Consider the following 23019-nt stretch of genomic DNA (forward strand, 5'->3'; position numbering starts at 1 on the left):
TTTACAAAGGCTCTTCAATCTTCAGAGAAATCGCGGGAAATCATTACAGGTGCGCTACCTTAATATGTAAAGGCGGCGTGCAAAAAACGTCATTACGATTTTGAGATTACAACCTTCAGCAAGTTAATGAGTTAAGTTTTATATACGTTAAGTTAATACAAAGATGCAAGCTTGGGTGTGTCCAAGACTCTTTAGGTTGACGTAAATACATCAATAGATCAAACCATTATCTAGACAATTTAATAAAATGCCAAGACCGGTATATTCATGTATGACATATGTATCGCTTGTGTTGAGCATCACCAGATCGACATCTCTTAATTCTCCCTTTATTTCTGGCATGGATTAAGTATGTCAACGACCGAAATAATAAACAGACGTTCAAGTTTACTCTATAAGCTGTTATGCTCATTTCCATTTAAAATAATAACAACTGAGTTCAACACACTGGGACGGTCATTACAAACAATTGGGGCTTTAACAGGTTTTAAGTCATGCCAAACCTTAAACTTGGCACTTAAAATAATCAGAACACACGAATGTAAATACAATTAGTTAATCAGTCCAAATGTTATCAAACAACTATGCATGACAGTATGAATCAAATTTTATTTTTATTTTTTCCCATTTGCATAGTTTACTACAGCATAACCACAGGTTCGTGTAGTTTTATAACGGAAAACAGCGACGGAAGTTATGAACATGTCATTACCTCGAAGCAAAAACAACAGTATAAATAAACTATTAACGATGATTGCGTTTTTTTTTGTTGATAATGTTTAATAATTTATATTATTTTAAATTTAAATAAATATAATGTTAGGCACAAGTCATACACACAATTAAAAAGATCACATAAATTTCTAAGAACTTTCCGGAGACCCACTGTCTTATTCAAAGTGGGCGAAATTGTAATATCAATACCATCAATAGGTGTGCATGTTTGTTTTATTACCTTAGTGATAACAACAGCGGAGGATATATATAACTCTGGAATATATATGTATATCTGTTTCGTGGAGCTGAAAAGTTATTTTGTTCGGAAAAAGAAAACGTTAACCGACTTATAAAAATAAAGATGACGAAAATATGTCGCGAATGAATCACCACAGGATGTAAACAAACAAGTATAAAAAACGAGACAATTCATGAAGATGAACCCATTTAACTTTCAAGCAAAAATTATCAGGTAAAAAGTAGAAAACCTTATCGACAGCAAACTGGATCGGCGTTTGAACTGTCTTGCTGCTCATCCACCGACTAGCACCTTATATGATCAAAACGCGACCTTACTTCGTGGGGGCTTGAGCCGGAATGACTCTAGAACTCTGATTATCTTTGGTCGATCCAGCACTCGGTCTACCTTACCTATGATCGAACGACCAACTAAGGCAAATCAACCTGGGTCGACAAGTTCCAAGAATCCAAGATGGCCGCCGTTGTTAATGTAAACAAAGCTCGGATGAAGACTTACCATGAGCGCTTGTTAGTAAAACTTATGAGATATGATAATGACATATAGAAAATAACTATTAAAACTCTGTTGTGAGTTATAAGGGTTTACATAATATGAAATAAGGCAAAGCCTCAAAGCGTGCTCGAATAATGTTTAATAGAAGAAACTAACAAAAAACTTTATTATTTAGATAATATTTGAATCAAATAATTAAAGCCATTTCCTAGCAGAGGAACGTGGAGTTCATAAAGACTGGTGTAAAAAATAAGGAAATGAACTTTTAATTATGTATTATGTTAATCAGCAATTAAACAACAAACGGGCCATATTAAAGGGTTTCATGTGACCTGATGAACTGACATGTAAGCCCAAAATCCCGCTCAAAACAGATTGTCACACTATCAGTTGCCAGCCTTGCAACCACAAGTTTACCTACGAAGGTCAGATCGGGATTCGAACACTAAATAACCCACGAGCCATCTAATGATACCGACCTGGGTTGCTCTAAAAACAAAGCTATCTGACCTTTTGAAAAATATATAGGTAAACTGCAATGCTGTATAATATAATGATTACCTTGCTTAGGAAAATTTTACAAAGAATTGCATTTAATTGAAATTTTGTTATAATTTAGAACATTATATTGTTAGTTCAAAAGCTCCCATGAGGTTATGTTTGAAAAGCCCACAAAAGCTTCTGTTTATAAAATGGTGCTAATTTGCCGACTGTGTAGTGTAGATAAAATCACCTTATTTTGCAAAAATCTGGTAGAAATATATTTGGTTCGAATACCAACTGCTGATAAGAGCAACAGAACAGTCATTGTAACTAAATAATATTTTTTATAATTAATTATCTTAACCATAAAGTGACCTATACTTCAATAATTATGTATATCTGATGAGAAGATATATAGGTGAAAGTTGCTGTAATGCCCTCGTTTGGCCGTTTTTTGAGCCGTAATTCGGCCCCATTCACCCCTTAAAATAGTATACTTTTTTCCCCTATTTCAGCTAAAAATTACCCCCTCCAAATTAAAAAAACACTTTTATACCTATGTTTCCAGTTGGTATCGTGCTATTGACCTTTGATTAAATTTATATTTATGTAAATTACATAAAAAATATAGGAATTTCAAGTGTTGAATGGATGGTGAAAAGATCTTCTAAAATTCCCATTTTCGCCCAAAACGACGCTCAATTCCCCCCTCTAAGGGCCCCGGCCCCAATCCCCCAAAGTGTAGCAAGGGCCCTGTGCAGCAGCATGACACTATAAACAAATTGTGCAGCAAACAAAGATTGGTATTTACCAAGGACATAGATATTCATCTAGTATGTATGTCATTGGCATTACCTCCTACAAACACTAAACAATCCACTATCTAGAACATACAATGTAAAAATTTAGAACAGCCAACTGTTGCTACCTTGTTAATTATAATTTTCAGGTGCACATCATCGTCACTGGCATCAGCACTGATTGCTCCATGCTGCATACTGTACTTAGATTTCACTAGGGCCAGGAAGCATATTTGTTTTATTATCCTTTTTGAGCATTAAAAGTCAAAGTAATTTCAATACCATACTTTAGGAATTAATGGAAAGTAGATCAGCGACAATTATGTCACCAACGCAAACATGTTATTTAATACCATTGTTATAACACTTTTTTGTAGTAGAATTTTGATGATTTACGAGGTTGTACATTTTGTACCAAACAGAGAACATTGTCTATTCTCTCAAATTTAGTAATTGACATTTTCTGTCAAATTGAATGTTGTCTTTGTGTTGACTGTCAAAATATTTAAAAATTCCAACGATCGGATTTGTTTATTGAATGAAACGCAGAATGTATCAGTTTAAAAAGACAGTTTAAGCTTCAATTGCAATGCAAAATTGTTGTTATCAAATAAAATTGATCTAATTACTTTTACCTGTGTCCGCCTAGCGACCGGGAAATCACGGGTTCGATCCACACTGTGGGAGCGTTCTTTAGATCTTCCCCCAAAGACACCAAGTAGTGGTTTGGTAACAAGCATCGGAAAGACGAACCGTTGTGACATTTGGGTTTCTAATAACAAATTGATCAGCCTCTGTCCATCATTGTTGATTGGAAAATCCAGACAGAATGTAAGAACCCCAGAATGAAACTAAAAGCATGTAATCAAAAGTTCCTTTGACCCTGAATAGACAACATTAGTTTTGTTAAACTAGGTTGTGAGAGTATTACATAAAAAGAATAATCAATAAACCAATAAATATTTGTAAAAAAACAACAACAACTGCATGTACACAGTCATTTCTTAGTTCTTTACAAAATTAATATCACCCTCTTGTAAATTTTAGTTTTAATTGATTGCAATTTTAAGTAACTGTAACTTAAGTGATATACATTTTTAATTAAAAAGATGAATTACATGTAGGTGTTTCCCTGTATCAATGTTTTTTTACTATTGGCATAAGTGATCACACTGTGACTCATGATAAAAACTTAAGTAATAAAAGTCTTTCAATCTAGGTAAGTCTCCCGGTAACACAATCATGTTTGACAGTTATTATTCACTTTAGTAAATACACACTTTTTCTTTAAATATATAATTATTTTGGTTGGTAAAGCAGATTCTTGATTTTCCAGCACTGAGCAGGATTTTTTAATATAGATATCACAAGACTAGTACAAAAACAATGTGTTGATGCTGAATCTGTACACATGTAAGAAAAGAACAAACGATACAAATAATATTTTTTTAACTTTAAATAACAATAATAAGAAATAAGAGTATGCTCCATAGAAAAGTTAATATATTAAACTAAAATTTAAAATATAACAAACATAATTTATTTAAATTATAATGCTAAACAAGCCTTAACACACTGTGTATGTACATTTATGGACAATGTAGCCATTTCTCATTTGAGTAAACCAACATCATATGTAAAATTAATTGCAAGAGAAAATTATTTATGAAATTCATTATTGTATTTACATGTATACAATACAATAAGCTGTTGTTAAGTGGCAAACCATAATAAACATTTTATTGTAATAAAGTAAATAGAGACATGTAAGAGGATCTTTGATGAATAGATTACTTTTTGGTATAAGTATATTTTATATATATATATTTTATTCACAAGACAACAGCAACTATAATAGTTCCAAATACCAGATTTTGGCCTAGATCAAAGAAAACATCAGTTGTAATTGTCAATGAAGGGTTATACATTCTAAACTATTTCTATTACCATAATAACTACTATTGTCATTAAGTTCATTTTTCTTTTTAATAATTATAATGATAACCAAATAAATGTACATCTAATCTAACATTAGTTGTTTTCAAAGACAGTGATGATCTATGATAGTTCAATATATTCATTCAAATAAAATGTATTACTCTAGTTTAACAATTATTTCGGATAAAGTATTGAGCTACTTCAGTCTGCGTCGTGCATGGCCTTATAAAGCAGATGGATCAGGCGTTGGGTGTATAAAAGCTAAGATGGTGGGCATTAGGTACGAGTCCACTCTTTACAAAAACTCCGGAGATGGACGAAGTGTTACGATTGTTAGTTCTATAGCGGTTACAACTGCCTGAAAATATAAATCGCCATTTTACGTTTATTGTCTCTAAATAACCACTGAAATAACGTCTGTGAACATAAAAATAACTTAAACAAAAAATATAATAATTGTCCTTTAACTAGTGAAGGGTCGCTAATGAGAAAGACTGACAATTATACAACTGTTATTTCGGTAAGACTAGCAGTCTCCTGACAAATATTGCCTTATAGATTGTTAAATAATAATCCTACATGAATACATGACAATTTAGTGACAAGAATATGAATTTTGGGGTTATAATTTAAAAACACAAGTCGATTACGTTATAAACAACCACTAAGTGCAATAAGCCAGGGTTCTTTGTCTCGACAATTATGAGACTTGATGAAATTTGGTACAAATTAAATAAACATTTCACTTATTGTAAAGTAAATGAAAATTTATTTTAGCCAACAAATATATAAAATTGCTCTTGATAATAATATAAGGCTCTGAATTTTACTGATTTGCACGAATCTATAAAATATTGATAGATAGCTCTAAGGCGAGTTCACAGAGTCGCTTCAATACGTAGATCGGCAACTTTCACTTGTGGTTACAGAATAGGGTTGTGGTTTCAATTTTTTACTTATGTGTTTATTCCTTTATTGTTTAATTGCCAGTTATCTTTTCTTTATATCAATAGAGAGTTAAATTTAACTCCTTTCAACATGCTTAGGTAGCGCAGATAATTATTGCTAATTGGTTAGTTATTGATGAATTTGACGCTTTTTGTATGCTCACGGTTTCTTCTCTTAATAAGTTTACTGAGAGGTACACATTGCAGAAAAAAAGATCGTCAAGTCCAAGTTAACAATGAAGTAAATAACCTTTTGTTATTTATGAAAGAAAAACACCTTTGTCATTAACATATTTATCATCACTATAGTTTTTCATGCTGACGACAAGATAAGTGTTAAACATTATCGAATCATGAGTTATAAATTTATTTTCGATGCATACTTATTAAAGATGACGAAGTTATTCTTTTTCTGAGAATGTTAATCATTGATGTCAACCAAGTCTCCACTAATTATGATAATTTTGTTCCAAAACGTATTAAATTTAACTGATACTCAAGACATTGGAATTTCAAAAGAACATAAAGAGCACTACTTGTAAAAACATAGCAAAAAGCATCAATATTAACAGCTTTTCTCTGCTTGCGTCCATTAGTTGGTCAAGGTAACGGCGTATAATCGGCCAGGAAAGCACAAGTAACACAAAGCATGTTATAATGCATATAGTTAATTTTATGGCATTTTTCAAATCATTTCCTATTGACACAATAGCATTCTCAATGGGATCTCCATGCGGGATCGCCAAGGGTTGTGCATCTGTAAAATCAGATAGATGTTTTTTTCAATGTCGGGAAATTAGGTTTGCAATAATGTTGCAACAAAATGGGAATTTGTAGATTGAAAATAAACTTATTCATTATGAATCTATTAAAACCTTTGGTATATTTTTGCCTTGCAATGTACATTGTGTTAATAAGCATAGCGGCGACAGAAACACCGTAAATGTTAATAATCGCTGGCTTAGTTCACGTCCACATATCGAAACTACATATATTTACCAAAAAGATGCATCCATGTAAAAAAGAAGTTCCGTATCAACAGCCTTATTTGCTTTTCGTCAACTTATACAAAAATATTAGTAGTTTAATAATCTTAACATCTTACACCCAGTATTAGACGTTGATATACAATGTAAAAGTAAGTAAATTTGTGATTAATCAATACATACACTGTTGGTGGTGTGGATGAGCCATTATTTGTACTCAGTGGTTTCCCTTTTAAAGTTAGCACCTCGTGATTAATTCCTATGTTACACGCCGTCCTCGTTAAATACTCCTAAATATTTTCCACAAGTAGTTTTGATCGTCTCGTGTTGTTAATCGCAAATACAAGCTATTTGTTTCCCTTTGTTTCTCAAACGCAAATGAAGATAGTGTTCATCAATAAAAGTTTCCTAATACACAATTATAACTGCCATTCATATGCGAACTTTTTAATACATCGCGATTGAAAATAAACGTGTGTGTACCATTTAAAGATTACTGAATGGATTCGCTCGTTCAATGATCTTTGCCTTTCAGTTGGGTCTCTTTAATTGAAAACGTGTCTTATTGATTTTCTCTCGTATATCATTTTGTATGTTTAACATTTGGGTAGCGAGAAACAGTAACGCAAAATATTTTTTGAGATAGGATTGAAAATCGAAAGTGTGTTTCTACTTTTAACTTTTCTATTTTCTTTAATCCAGCATAGTCTAGCGACATTTGCGCGTTTGCTATTTATAAAACAAATTGAATGCTGCTTGTATGGGGGTGATAGTGAATTATACATTTTGTGGAAATGAATTTTCTTAATTGATTCAATATTGTCATTTCAGGAACATAAGTAAAACTAGTTCAAACCTAGATGTTTATTAGCCAAAATCTTATTGATTCGGCATGAAGTCGTTCAAACAAAAGAGGGGTTGGACTGTTAGGTAGATTTTATTTAATTGTTTTTAAATGTTTTAAATGCTGGTCATGCGTAGCCATAGAATATTGTTATATTCTCATTTTAGGTTAGCACTTTGATCTCAGAGCTGGTTCGATATTTTCGGTTCTCCTTTGAATGTCGATAATAGAGGTTAATTGAAATTAAACTTAACTCGACATTCTAGTTTCATGTTTGAATGTTTATCTTATCTCAATAAGTGCAGCATAACTTTACATTTTACTGTCAGAGCTAGCTCGATATTTTACTTGGTCGATGTTCGCCCCGACTTGATAGTCTGTCTTTCAATGTCGATGTCATAACTGGCTTCTAAAATAAAAGTTGAGCAGAATTCGCATTTTCTTATTAGATTTCTATCTCTCAGCTAGTTCAATATTCGTATCAGCTCAAAATTTGCTGTTCACCTCTTGAATATGGATATCAGAAGTCGATATTTGCGGTTCGCCTTTAATGTCGATATCAGAGTTGCATCGGTATTCAACCTGAAGAGAAAATGAGTTTTAAATTTGAATGTCAATCTCAAAGCTAGCTTTAACACAAACGCGTTATTCGACCATACATTTACTAGCAAGGTTGCAGAAGTCAAATTTGTACGAATATGGTTTGAACAAGCAATTTGCATGCACATTAAAATACATGTAGTCCATAACAGATCAAATACATATTGCAATTTTATGCTGTGTATTGTCACTGCTCACAAATATGTGCTGCATTGTTATTGGCGCTGTCGAAGCATAGTCGAACAAACCTCCAGCGCCCGCATCTAGAAGTTTCTGCAGTTTAATTACCGATCTTTTTCATCGAGATCGTAACCGGTTCCTGTTGTAAACTACCGAGATGTACAGAATGGAATGAATAATCGTTAGTTCAATATTTTCCTTCCTGTGCACGTGTGTTATTTACTTTCTGTTATCCTTTTGGAAATATTTAAAGGTCGAGTCAACAAAATCGCTGACAGTGGGTTCAGCAAATTAAACCATAAAATATGCTATCACCATTCTGTAATTTTCTTCCTGAAGCAACACGTCATAAAAGGAGCTAGTTTACACATGGCCGGGTCGCTTTCATTCTTTCACTAGAAAGTAGGTCAGGAAAATACGAACGATGGCTTCGATCCGTGGTTAATATTACAATTTTGGTTTAAACAAATGCTCAATGTCTTGGAATTATTGAACTGATGAGCACTGGACAGATTTTGATTACATAACCTTGACATATTTCCAGGTCAAAAAGTAATGATCTTTGAGTTCTAATCCCGGATGTTAATTTGAGAAATGTGTAAACAATAATGTTTGAAATTTTCAAAAATTTAATTATTATCACAATAGCATGTGTTGCTTTATTGGTTGACAATAGTAATAAATACATGTACCATAAGTTTACATGTGTTCGCTGTTTTTCTGTTGTTTGAAAACCAAGAGATATTAAACGCTGCCATCATGCTAAGCATTTTTACATATATTTGCTGGTGGATGCGACGATGGCATAGTTTTTGGCATTCCGATATATGCTCGGTGTTGATGCGTCGATGGCATAGTTTTAGGCATTCCGATATATGCTCGGTGTAGATGCGACGATGCCATAGTTTTACGCATTCCGATATATGCTCGATGTAGATGCGACGATGGCATAGTTTTAGGCATTCCGATATATGCTCGGTGTAGATGCGACGAAGGCATAGTTTTAGGCATTCCGATATAAGCTCGGTGTAGATGCGACGATGGCATAGTTTTAGGCATTCCGATGGTGTAGATGCGACGATGGCAAAGTTTTAGGCATTCCGATATATGCTCGGTGTAGATGCGACGATGGCATAGTTCTAGGCATTCCGATATGTGCTCGTTATAGATGCGGATATGGCATAGTTTTAGGCATCCGATATGTGCTCGGTATAGATGCGGCGATGGCATAGTTTTAGCAATTCCTTCACATGCTAGGAGTATGTCTTTGCTCTAGTCTAGATAGCTTACGTTCTTAAATGCATACTATAAGTTAACACGAATTTTTGTACGATACAACTGTACAATTTAATAAGGCATGTTCAATACTGGTTATACAAATAACAGTAGTACAGGGAAAATATATACAGTAAATTACTCTGGTAATATTTTATAGACTTTCTTTCTATGTTTATTCTCGTGTAATATTTAAGTTCAATCCTAAGGTCAGTCCATACGAAGGGTTTGTGCAGCCATTTTGTTCCGATGTACATTTGCGACCACGTCAGCTGAAGTAACAATAAACATAACTAGTATTGTTGATATTTATTGACAAACATAATATATACATATAAAATAATTGTATCACTCATAACAATAATCTTTGAATATATTTTAACTTGATAATACATTTATTGATTCAAGTTTACGGATTTTTTAGTGGCGATTTGGCAATGTGACGTTTTCATACACGTCCAACAAATGCACGTTAACGTTGGATACAGTATGTTGGTAATATGATCACAAAGTGTACCTATATTTTTCGAGTTAATACAAGTATATTTGCAATCCGATGTAATCTGATAGCCAAGCAATAATTTTATCGTGGTAAATAGTGTCTAGCATTAACCATACATACTCTAGTTTCTTGGACATTTTAATTGATGTAATTGCAACTGACTGTGAAGTCAAAGAATAAAAAGCAACTTGGGTTGCCAATGTCCGATATTTTTCTCAAGAAACATATAATGAATGTCCTGTGACACCGCACCTTGTTCGAAATGTTATTGTGGTTTCAGGTTAAAATAAAATAAAAAGAACAAACCAAAGGAAAGTACTAGTTGTTGACTCTGTACTTGTATTCTTTATACTTTGACAAGTTTGCTTACATAATATTGATTTTGATTTGTATTTTTTTAATTCAAATACCAAGATATATTTAATGTTAAGAATTATAAATTAGTCCATGCTTTCAAAAAGGATACGCTAGGTATTTTAAAGTATTTTTTTAAACTTGAGTAATATTCAATAATATAATAACCTGATTTAAGTGATCATGGATACAATAATAAAATTGAAATAAAAAACAAACAATAAGCCAGCCAAATTTCAGAGAGACTTCTGAGTGGCACGCCATTACATCATCACAAGCCGTGCAAGAGCACATGCATCGCTTCAAAGACTTAAATAAATAAATGCTAAAGTCATCGTTAGGGAGGACAAAATCATTAAGGAGAAAGCAACAGTTTCTTTAATTATCTACAACATGCGCTCCACTATTAAGGTTAAGGAAGACTTACACCAAACATGCCAATACTTACAGTATTAAACAACAGAACCCGTATGTAGTAAATCACATGGATTGTTGCGGTTACAAGAAGGTACAAGAAGCAACGATTTTCAATTATCCCCCCCATGCTTTTCATAAAAAATGCAAACAAAACACACAAAGAAAACAGAAAGGCATCGAGCTGGTTTATTAATAATATCATTGATATAATTGCTTATTTTGTCAATGAATAACCATGACACTAATACAAACGTTCATGTTTTTGTTAATTGCATAGAAGGCCCTTATCTTATAGCATGCTTTTTAATCAATGATCGTCCACATTGTATGTCATACGTACTCATTAACATGCAAATAAACATCATTGCGCTACACTTCTCAATGATTTTGTTATAATGCAAAATAAACTCAAATCGACATGGTCACTAGAGCTGCAACGATTCGGTTCGATGCATCGAAAAACCGGTTCAACGCCGCCAATTCGATTTCGATACCAATACGGCCAATTTCGATTCGATTCACTGCAATCCCGCTTGATCCGCACTTTAAACTTTACTTTCCGAATCCGTCGTCTAAACTTTCTTGTCATTTGTAATACGTCTTGTGATTGGTCAGTAGCCAATATGTAATTCAATGAATGAATGAATAACATGCTGAGCATTACATCAGCCAGTAAAATAGCTTCTTAAACCACGCTGAAAGACGCACCGTCAAAATTAAAATCAAAAGTATGGGAACATTTTGGGTTTCGCGAAGTTTTTGATGCAAAGGCAACTTGCAAAACGTGTTTTGTTGACGTAAGTTGAATTCAGTCAGTTGGATTGTTTACTTAACTGTGTGCATTTGTTAAGAAGTCAACTGGAAGTTGTTTATATACTTACATGTTGTTTTTTTTTATGTTAAACACATGTGATAGATTGTGCATTTTATGTTATTTAAGAATAAGTTAACAAGAAGTTTTGTTTAATAAATGTGTTTCTTATAAAACATTGTGCGTTTTTAAATTTTATGTAAAAAATTAAACACTTTAAATGTACAACATAATGACTTAATAATTTAATAACAAATACCAAACATATTTATTCATGCCCTGGACAAACACAACATGAAATAGTTTGCAAAATAAGCTGCAAATAGTTTAATTTGAATCGAATCGAAAATAATCGAATCAAACCATTTGGTATCGAAATCTAATCGAATCGAATGATGAGTGAATCGTTACAGCTCTAATGGTCACATATTCCACTTATCTCTGAAACAAACGTCAATTAATACCAATTGCCATGGAAGCAATCCTGATTACTGAGACATAACGATTGAATTACCTTACGCTTCACCGATTATGGGTCACAAGGAATTTTTCTTAATGTAATGTGTCTCTGTTTTTGTCTTGTCCGAACTGAGAATGTGAGTAACAGTTTTCGTATTTGTTCTTTAATTATATCTTAATGTTTTTTCATACTTTACGTATATTCTTGACGTATTTAAGAACGGTTGTGAGGTTTACTGGTATTTAAAAAAACGTACATGTTAGTAAGGTTCTTATTGTGTTGACTGCACTGTTTTAATGATTTTACATGTTAAATTGTAGATATGTGAGATATACATGTATTTTGTGTTTGAATGGAGATATTTTAAATTCAACTTTTCGATTATGATGAATAAATGATTTTTTGTCTGTAAAATTGTATTTAAATAAAATATAGCCATCAATTATAGAACATTTGCATTTACCTTACTATGTGTTTTTTTTATAATTTTCAAAATAGCATCTTTTGGACTATCAAGCACTCAACTTGAAACAGATGCATTTCGTTCTTAGTAATTAACTAACAGCCATTGCATATGCAGTGGCCAGCTGTTTTTCAAAACCGTATTATTCTGTCTACATCAAACGCAATGTTTGTAAACACATACACTCATAAAGGTCGGATATAGACGTCACTGGATTCCCCGTTGTGTATACATGTTGGGAGATGCATACTAAGCATTTGTGTCGTGCTTTGAGCAAACTGGACATACTGCATGTGCGTAAAGTGTCGTCCCAGATTAGCCTGTGCAGTCCGCACAGGCTAATCAAGGACGACACTTTCCGCCTAAATTGATTTTTGCTAAGAAGATACTTCATTTAAACGAAAAATGTCTTAAAGCGGAAAGTGTCGCCCCTGATTAGCCTGTGCGAACTGCACAGACTAATCTGGGATGACACTTTACGCACAAGCATTATGCCCAGTTTTCTCAGAACGCGACTTATTTGATTGTAATGATTGTTTATTAAACATTTGAGCCTCGCTCTGGGATAAACGGGCTTAATGCCTGTGCGTACAAAGTCGTCCAAGTTGCAGACTAATTAGGGAAGACACTTTCCGCTTTCAGGACGTCTCTTTTAAACGAAAATCCAATCGTTGTGGAAAGTGTCGTCCCAGGTTAGTCTTTACGGACGGTACATGCTAATCTTGGACGACACTTCACCCACATGCACTAAGCGTGGTTTTCCAAGAACGCGACTCAATGATGAATATGTATTTCAAACTGAAGATTCATTATAATGATAAGTGAGTATTTTTTACTCCATACTTCCCTCGATATTTTAACTAGGCAATTCAAAACGCCCCTCTCATTATTTTATCATTATCAAGAAACGGAATAAGCGCATGATTAAACTTTATGTTTTTTTAATTTTTATAATTCGATTCGATCGCATAAGAGATTTTCGAATGTTGTCTCTTAACTAATTAGCTAACTTAATGTTGGTTGCGCTTTCACAAGCGATTATCAAAGTCAGCTTTTCCAATTTTTATGTTGCTTTTTGTATATTATTATCTGTCCATATATTGGTCATTCGTTTGTTTTATATAGAGCAACAATTAATTATTTTTCTTTTAGTTTTCATGTTTCATACCAAATGTCGCCATTTAGGGAGCCTTCACATTATAACAAACACATGATGACGTAATGCTTCCAAATTTATTTATTCCTCAATAGATTACACTATTATTTTTTTAAGTTACATAATGTTCGCTGCTTGTTTGTCGGTGTGGGGTGGTGAAGGAGTTAAATCAGCCAGAGCGAAGGACGGAGCTCTCTCCACAGGCACCTTGATCCTCATTGGCGTGGATGTTCCTGAAACACACACGTCTCACATCAAGTTTCAATACAATAATAGTAAACATATAAATCGTTCGCTATTCCCGATTTATCTAAAATTAATACGTACATATCTATCTTGTTTAAGTGAAATTGCAAATATATCATAGCATGATATAAATAAATGTAACAGGCATGATATACAAATACAACTGGAGTCACCGATAAAAAAGTTTAATAAAAAAAAGCATTAACGTTTAATTAATTTTGAAGAGGATAATAGTTTAAGAATCAATAATCAACATTATTATGAATTCAACTTAAAAGATACCGTATTTTAGCTGTATATGCATTCAAAGAATAATTGAAAAGTAAATCGTTTAAAATGTAAGAATAACTGTATATCTTTTTACCCTTTTCGTGTTTTTATGTGAGTAAATTAAGTCATCGGTGGATAGGAGTGTGTCTTATTCACAATTAATTTATTTGGATTATTTGGATTTGTGTAATCTTCAAATAAAATCAACGAGCAATGCATGCATACACCAACAGGAATAACACATTCCATACTCAATTCTGATACTCTTAAACTGTGTTTTCCAATGATAAATTAAATAATGGCCAATACTCAGAAACAGCATCAGGCATAACCTTCATTTGGAGGGCACTATCACTGAATTGCAGGCCAAAAAGGTGTACCTAATGACAAATTCAGACATCAGTCATGTTAAATCCGTACGTAACTGATTCCACTATCACTCACTTGCACGCCATGAGGCACTTGTTGTCGTACCAGACACCATCGCTACCACACACAGGGGCAAAGATTTGTCCACAGATACACATGTGTTCCTCGCCGCTTACTGAAATAAAACAAGCACATATATGCTTGACTACGAAATGCTTAATCATTGCATACAGTTTATCGGTATATTTTCAAAGGATTTTAATGCTTGATAAGCAAATACATTATATGAAACAATAACATGAACACGTTAAAAGTAAAAACAATCATTACTGTAACATGCACGTAACGACAACAAACCTCGCAACGAGTCTGTACCTTAACGTAACTAAATATAATGAGAGGTTATATCCTTGTATATATAGGAATTATGAAACTCCTGAAGATTATCATGAGTGCAATTATGTTACCTTCAACTAGGCTCTTATATAAGGCAAGTGGCAAACGGCATGTACGTGTAACTATCGAAGATTACGACAGATATCATGAAAACCTTGTTAACGACCAACATAAAACAAAAACAAATTGTAATAAACATTAATAAAACTAGGACGATGAATACAAGAATTGTAGAAGCAAATTGTCAAAAGATTGCTACACATATACATCGACAACTGAATTGTATGTACAACATTAAACACGTGTAAAGCTAGAATGACCATCGTTAGAGATCTAACCTTCACTTCGTCTCATCCTGTTCGCTCCACATGCACCTTGATCCTCATTTGCATGAATGTACCTGAAACTCACACGACTCATATCAAGTTTCAATAGCATACGTTTTAACATCTGATTGAGCTGGACGTACAATTCTGAATAATCCTTCGACATTTATCTGTGTTTTATCCATGATAAGGCGCGCATATTCGTAACAACACCATTATAAAAATGTTATCATTATTGTGATAAAGCTATTATGAACTGTAAAGTAACATCATTTCAATGGTTTCAAGTTGGTAAATTGATGTTTATCTTGCTTTCTGCCATTTAATGTTGTTTATAACAAAATAAAGACAATCATGTAGAGAAAACGATGTGACAATGTCTAAGCCTCGCTAAATAAACATATTTGAACTCAAAATGGACTTAATCTATATTTATCTTAAATACATACATGTTTATGCAGCATGTTGAAGTCATGATACTTATTATAAATATATCACATCATGATAACATGCATAAACCATTCGTATAATTAAAAATTGAGTCTCCTATATGAAACATTAAATGCCAAGCAATGTTTAATAAAAAATGATGAGGACGTGCCATACAACAGTTTAAGAAGGAATAATTAACATAGTTATGAATACAACGTCAAAGATAATGTTTCGCATCCATTCAATGTCAATCATATATATATATACACAGAATCAAAAACAAGTCGAATCGCGAAAAATGTAATATTTATTGAATGACATCTTTTGTAATAATGGTTTTATATAAAAACATGGAGCAACCATTGGTATAATTATGACCATATTTAAAATTAACTTAAAAAGTGGCGTCATTTTCAAAATATCTATGCATGCTAGTACCCCTTGCATCCATTGCAAATTACAAATTTAAAAATGACCCATTCCAAAAAACAGCACCAGGAATAACCTTAAAACCGATAGCGCTATCAAGAAATAAAATTGTACCAAATGACAAATGCAAACATTAGTCATGTTTTACCCGTAAGTCACTGATACCACTATCACTCACTTGCAAGCCATGAGGCACTTGTTGTCGTACCAAACACCATCACTACCACACACAGGGTCAAAGATTTGTCCACAGATGCACATGTGCTCCTCGCCTGAAATAAATAACCTCGCATATGCTTAACTACGAAATGCTTAATAATTGCACACAGTTTATCGGTATATTTTCAAAGTAGTTAAATGCTTATTGAGCAAACGCGTAAAGCCGGAATGACCATCGTGAGAGATCTAACCTGCACTTCGTCTCATCCTGTTCGCTCCACAGGCACCTTGATCCTCATTGGCGTGGATATACCTGAAACACACACGGATCACATAAAGTTTCAACAGCATAAGTTTAAACATGTAAATCGTCCGCTGATTGAGCTGGACGTACAATTCTGAATAATCCTACGACATTTATCTGTGTTTTATCCATGATAAGGCGCGCAAATTCGTAACAACACCATTATAAAAATGTTATCATTCTTGTGATAAAGCTGTTCTGCACAGGAAAGTAACAGTATTTCAATGGCATCAAGTTGGTAAATTGATGTGTATCGTGTTTTCTGTCATTTAGTGTTGTTTATAACAAAATAAAGACAAGCATGTAGAGAAAACGAATTGAAAATGTCAACACTCGCTAAATAAACAAATTGATACCACTATCACTCACTTGCACGCCATGAGGCATTTGTTGTCGTACCACAAACCATCGCTACCACACACAGGGTCAAAGATTTGTCCACAGATGCACATGTGCTCCTCGCCTGAAATAAATAACCTCGTGTATGCTTAACTACGAAATGCTTGATCATTGCATATGGTTTATCGGTATATTTGCAAAGTATTTTAATGCTTATTAAGCCAATATATTACATTAAACAATTAAACAGAAACTTAATAATTACGGTAACATGCACGTAACGACAACAAACCTCGAAAAGAGTCTGTACCTTAGCGTTACTTAAATATAATGAGAGGTTATATCCTTGTATATATAGGACTAATGATGCTCCTCAGACTTATCATAAGTGCAATTCTGTTACCATCAGCTAGGCTCTTATTTAAGGCAAGTGACAAACGGCATATACTTGTAACTATCGACGATTAAGAAAGATATCATGAAAACCTTGTTAACATCAAACATGAAACAAAAACAGATCGTAATAAACATTAATAAAAATAAGACTGGTAATACACATACAAGAATTTTAAAAGCCAATTGTCAAAAGATTGCGACACACGTTCATCAATAACGGAATGTGATGTACAACATTAAAAACGCGGAAAGCTGGAATGCCAGTCGTGAGAGATCTAACCTTCACTTCGTCTCATCCTGTTCGCTCCACAGGCACCTTGGTCCTCATTGGCGAGGATGTACCTGAAACACACACGACTCACATAAATATACAAAAGCATAAGTTTAAACATGTTAATCTTCCGCTGATTGAGCTGGAGTACAATTCTGAATAAATCCTACGACATTTATCTGTGTTTTATCCATGATTAGGCGCGCATATTCGTAACAACGCCATTATAAAAATGTTATCATTATTGTGATAAAGCTATTATGCACTGTAAAGTAACATCATTTCAATGGTTTCAAGTTGGTAAATTGATGTTTATCTTGCTTTCTGCCATTTAATGTTGTTTATAACAAAATAAAGACAATCATGTAGAGAAAACGATGTGACAATGTCTAAGCCTCGCTAAATAAACATATTTGAACTCAAAAAGGACTTAATCTATATTTATCTTAAATACATACATGTTTATGCAGCTTGTTGAAGTCAAGATACTTATTATAAACATATCACATCATGATAACATGCATAAACTATTCGTACAATTAAAAATGGAGTCTCCTATAAGAAACGTTAAATGCCAAGCAATGTTTAATAAAAATGATGAGAACTTGCAATACAACAGTTTAAGAAGGAATAATTAACATAGTTATGAATAAAACGTCATAGATAATGTTTTGCATCCATTCAATGTCTATCATATATATATATACACAGAATCATAAACAAGTCGAATCGCGGAAAATGTAATATTTATTGAATGACATCTTTTGTAATAATGGTTTTAGATAAAAACATAGAGCAACCATTGGTATAATTGTGACCATATTTTGAATTAACTTAAAAAGTTGCATCATTTTCAAAATACCAAATATCCATGTATGCTAGTACCCCTTGCATCCATTGCAAATTATAAATTAAATAAAAGTTAAAGGTGCGGTTTATAGTCTGCTTCGATATATATCTTCAGCCGACTTTTACATTAACCCCCCGATCACTGGGATCTAAGTCCTTCGTTTACATATGGCGCACCAGGCAGTCACGACACATTAGCTTATTTCCCTCACAGGTTCCCATTTATACGCCTGGGTGGAGAGGAGCAAGCGTGGGATAATTTTTGCTCAGAAAAATCCAGCCTCCTGGGCGGGATTCGAACCAGGGACCTTCCGATCCCTAGACCAGCATCATACCACTGTCCCCAAAAAATAATGACCCATTCCATCAAAACAACAGCACCAGGAATAACCTTAAAACCGATAGCACTATCAAGAAATAAAAGTGTACCCAATAACAAATGCAAACATCAGTCATGTTTTACCCGTAAGTCATTGATACCACTATCACTCACTTGCAAGCCATGAGGCACTTGTTGTCGTACCAGACACCATCACTGCCACACACAGGGTCAAAGATTTGTCCACAGATGCACATGTGCTCCTCGCCTGAATTAATAACCTCGTATATGCTAAACTACAAAATTCTTAATAATTGCATACTGTTTATCGGCATATTTGCAAAGTAGTTTAATGCTTGTTAAGCAAAAACATTACATGAAACAATTAAAAGTAAACATAATCATAACTGTAACATGCACGGTACGACAACACACCTCGCAACGAGTCTGTACCTTAACGTTAGTTAAATATAATGAGAGGTTATATCCTTGTAAATATAGGAATAATGATACTCCTGCAACTAATCATGAGTGCAATTATGTTACCATCAGCTAGGCTCTTATATAAGGCAAACGACAAACGGTATATACGTGTAACTATCGACGATTAAGAAAGATATCATGAAAACCTTGTTAACAACAAACGTGAAACAACAACAGCTTATAATAAACATTAATAAGAATAAGACGATTAATACAAGAATTGTAAAAACAAATTGTAAAAAGATTGCTACACACATACGTCAATAACGGAATGTAATGTACAACATTAAAAACGCGTAAAGCTAGAATGGCCATCGTGAGAGATCTAACCTTCACTTCGTCTCATCCTGTTCGCTCCACATGCACCTTGATCCTCATTTGCGTGGACGTACCTGAAACACACACGGCTCACATCAAGTTTTAATAGCATAAGTTTAAACATGTAAATCGTCCGCTGATTGAGCTGGACGTACAATTCTGAATAATCCTACGACATTTATCTGTGTTTAATCCATGATAAGGCGCGCAAATTCGTAACAACACCATTATAAAAATGTTATCATTATTGTGATAAAGCTGTTCTGCACAGGAAAGTAACAGTATTTCAATGGCATCAAGTTGGTAAATTGATGTGTATCGTGTTTTCTGTCATTTAATGTTGTTTATAACAAAATAAAGACAAGCATGTAGAGAAAACGAATTGAAAATGTCAACACTCGCTAAATAAACATATTGATACCACTATCACTCACTTGCACGCCATGAGGCATTTGTTATCGTACCACAAACCATCGCTACCACACACAGGGTCAAAGATTTGTCCACAGATGCACATGTGCTCCTCGCCTGAAATAAATAACCTCGTGTATGCTTAACTACGAAATGCTTGATCATTGCATTTAGTTTATCGGTATATTGCAAAGTATTTTAATGCTTATTAAGCCAATATATTACATTAAACAATTAAACAGAAACTAAACAATTACGGTAACATGCACGTAACGACAACAAACCTCGAAAAGAGTCTGTACCTTAGCGTTACTTAAATATAATGAGAGGTTATATCCTTGTATATATAGGACAAATGATGCTCCTCAGACTTATCATGAGTGCAATTCTGTTACCATCAGCTAGGCTCTTATTTAAGGCAAGTGACAAACGGCATATACGTGTTACTATCGACGATTGCGAAAGATATCATGCAAACCTTGTTTACATCAAACATGAAACAAAAACAGATTGTAATAAACATTAATAAAAATAAGACTGTTAATACAAGAATTGTAAAAGCCCATTGTCAAAAGATTGCGACACACATTCATCAATAACGGAATGTGATGTACACCATTAAAAACGCGGAAAGCTGAAATGCCAGTCGTGAGAGATCTAACCTTCACTTCGCCTCATCCTGTTCGCTCCACAGGCACCTTGGTCCTCATTGGCGTGGATGTACCTGAAACACACACGGCTCACATAAATATACAAAAGCATAAGTTTAAACATGTAAATCTTCCGCTGATTGAGCTGGAGTACAATTCTAAATAATCCTACGACATTTATCTGTGTTTTATCCATGATAAGGCGCGCATATTCGTAACAACACCAGTATAAAAATGTGATCATTATTGTGATAAAGCTATTATGCACTGGAAAGTAACATTATTTCAATGGTTTCAAGTTGGTTAATTGTTGTTTATAGTGCTTTCTGCCATGTAATGTTGTTTATAACAAAATAAAAACAAGAATATCAATCATCCATGTATGCTAATACGCCTTGCATCCATTGCAAATAATAAATTTAATAATGACAAATTCCAACAAACAGCACCAGGAATAACCTTAACACCGATAGCGCTATCAGGAAATAAACGTGTATCGAAGGGCAAATGCAACCATGAGTAATATTTTACCCGTAAGTCACTGATACCACAATCACTCACTTGCACGCCATGAGGCATTTGTTGTCGTACCAGACACCATCGCTACCACACACAGGGTCAAAGATTTGTCCACAGATGCACATGTGCTCCTGGCCGCTTACTGAAATAAAACAATCACATATATGCTTAACCAAAATCATGAGTTTTACATTGCTATATTTTCAACGTCTTATTAATGAGCATTACGAATATATAATAAACGACACAAGTTAAGAAAAGTTAAAACAATTTTTACTGAAACATGAACGTTACGACACCAACGCCTCGTCAAAAGTATGCAACTTTCTGTAAGTTAAATATGATGAACGTTTACATACTCGTAAATATAGAAATCTCCTGAACAGTATCACGGGCGAACTTATGTTACCATCAGCATGTCTCTTAGTTTAGATAAATGACATATACGTGTGATTATAAAAGATTTAAAAATTCTATAGAAGACGGAAACCATTTCTTAAACACAAACATAAAACAAACACAGAAAGTAATAAACATTAATAAAACTGGGCCGATTAAACAATTCTAAGGATTAGAGCTAGAATCACCACCGCGAGATAGTCAGAGCACACTTCATTCCGTTTGTGTGAAGGCTTTCCAATACATTACAGTGATCACAGCGTTAATATAGAATACTTCGGCAAATAATTACAGTATATTAATATCAGGTAAAAAATCTTGAATTGAAGTCTGGTCGTCTGATTAAATCAATGTATAGAGCATGGTGAGCCATCAGTAAAGTGCATGAACATCTAATAACAATTACGTGTTTTAAAGGTCAAATGCACAATCCACGGACATGTCGAGAAGAGTTTGATTGTATTTTATCAATGTAATTTGATGTATAAGAAGAAAGTAAAATGACATTTTCAATGTTCTATCTGAATCCTAAAAATAGTAAGCCTATAATCACTCGAAGTTCGATATTTAATTTCTAAAGCTAATGGACGTACCTGCAAACAGCAGCACAGCGAACACTGCAATAGCTAGGATGGTCTTCATGGTCGATCGGTTGTCAAATGGACTGTTGGACAAAATGAAAAATTCGTAAGGCATTTATACAGTTTGTAATAGGGATATGCAAATATTATAGCTATTTGACGACGAGTGAAAAGTACTTAACTATATTTCGAACACTCGAATGTTTAAAGTGATGGTGTAAAAGCCATGATGTACCAGTTTCGAAAACACTCATATTTTTGCAGCAACACTTCAGCAAAAACGGTTGTACTATTTCGCCATCACTACCTGGTACGGACACAAAATATTGATAACGTGTCATATATAACAACCATAGAGTTATAAATTCAGTATTTTTAATATCTTTCTTATTTTTATTGTTTTTTGTTTATATTGCATTTCGAACTGAAGCCTAAGTTTAAAGTGATTACTTTAGGTTCACTTTATTACAGCATAACGAGAAGTGATCTTTTATTGCTTCTTTAACTGGTTTAAATAAATGCTGACTTCATATATAGATTTGTGTCACAACAAGGAAATTGCAAGCGCATTATGTATTCGGCATTAAAGAATCTGAGTGGTTGAATACCAAAATAAAAGTTAGTGTTGTCCTCTAGGCTACCGTTAGTGAAGCCCACATTTATAACTTAATCGATAGTTTCGTAGACACATACCTGTTGATAATTTAAAAGGAATATATATAGTCATGTTATTATAGACATATATCATAACGCTATTATTTGGTAGATTGTTATCAATACATTAATACGTATACTTTAAGTTATAGAACAACATATAACTGATTCGATTTGTGCTTAGTGTACTGTATACATGTAATGGATATTTT

At 33.6% G+C, this 23019-nt stretch overlaps 1 protein-coding gene across 6 annotated transcripts; it reads right to left on the minus strand.

Moving 5' to 3' along the window:
- Window positions 1–13752: 13752 nt before the first annotated feature.
- LOC127880005 (serine protease inhibitor dipetalogastin-like) lies at window positions 13753–22233 on the minus strand. Of its 6 annotated transcripts, XM_052427192.1 has the most exons (13): window positions 22166–22233; window positions 21216–21315; window positions 20667–20728; window positions 20028–20121; window positions 19606–19667; window positions 18967–19060; window positions 17634–17695; window positions 16988–17081; window positions 16566–16627; window positions 16334–16427; window positions 15307–15368; window positions 14648–14747; window positions 13753–13920 (listed from the first exon to the last, which is right to left on the minus strand). In XM_052427192.1, exons 1-13 carry the CDS (start codon window positions 22212–22214, stop codon window positions 13857–13859), a joined length of 999 nt encoding a protein of 332 aa, XP_052283152.1. In that variant the 5' UTR covers window positions 22215–22233; the 3' UTR covers window positions 13753–13856. The 6 variants fall into 6 exon arrangements, with proteins under 6 accessions (XP_052283152.1, XP_052283158.1, XP_052283155.1 ...); XM_052427198.1 differs by lacking the exons at window positions 20028–20121; window positions 20667–20728; XM_052427195.1 differs by lacking the exons at window positions 19606–19667; window positions 20028–20121.
- Window positions 22234–23019: the final 786 nt, after the last annotated feature.

This window comes from Dreissena polymorpha, chromosome 4 (genome assembly GCF_020536995.1).
Source record: "Dreissena polymorpha isolate Duluth1 chromosome 4, UMN_Dpol_1.0, whole genome shotgun sequence".
NCBI lineage: Eukaryota > Metazoa > Mollusca > Bivalvia > Myida > Dreissenidae > Dreissena > Dreissena polymorpha.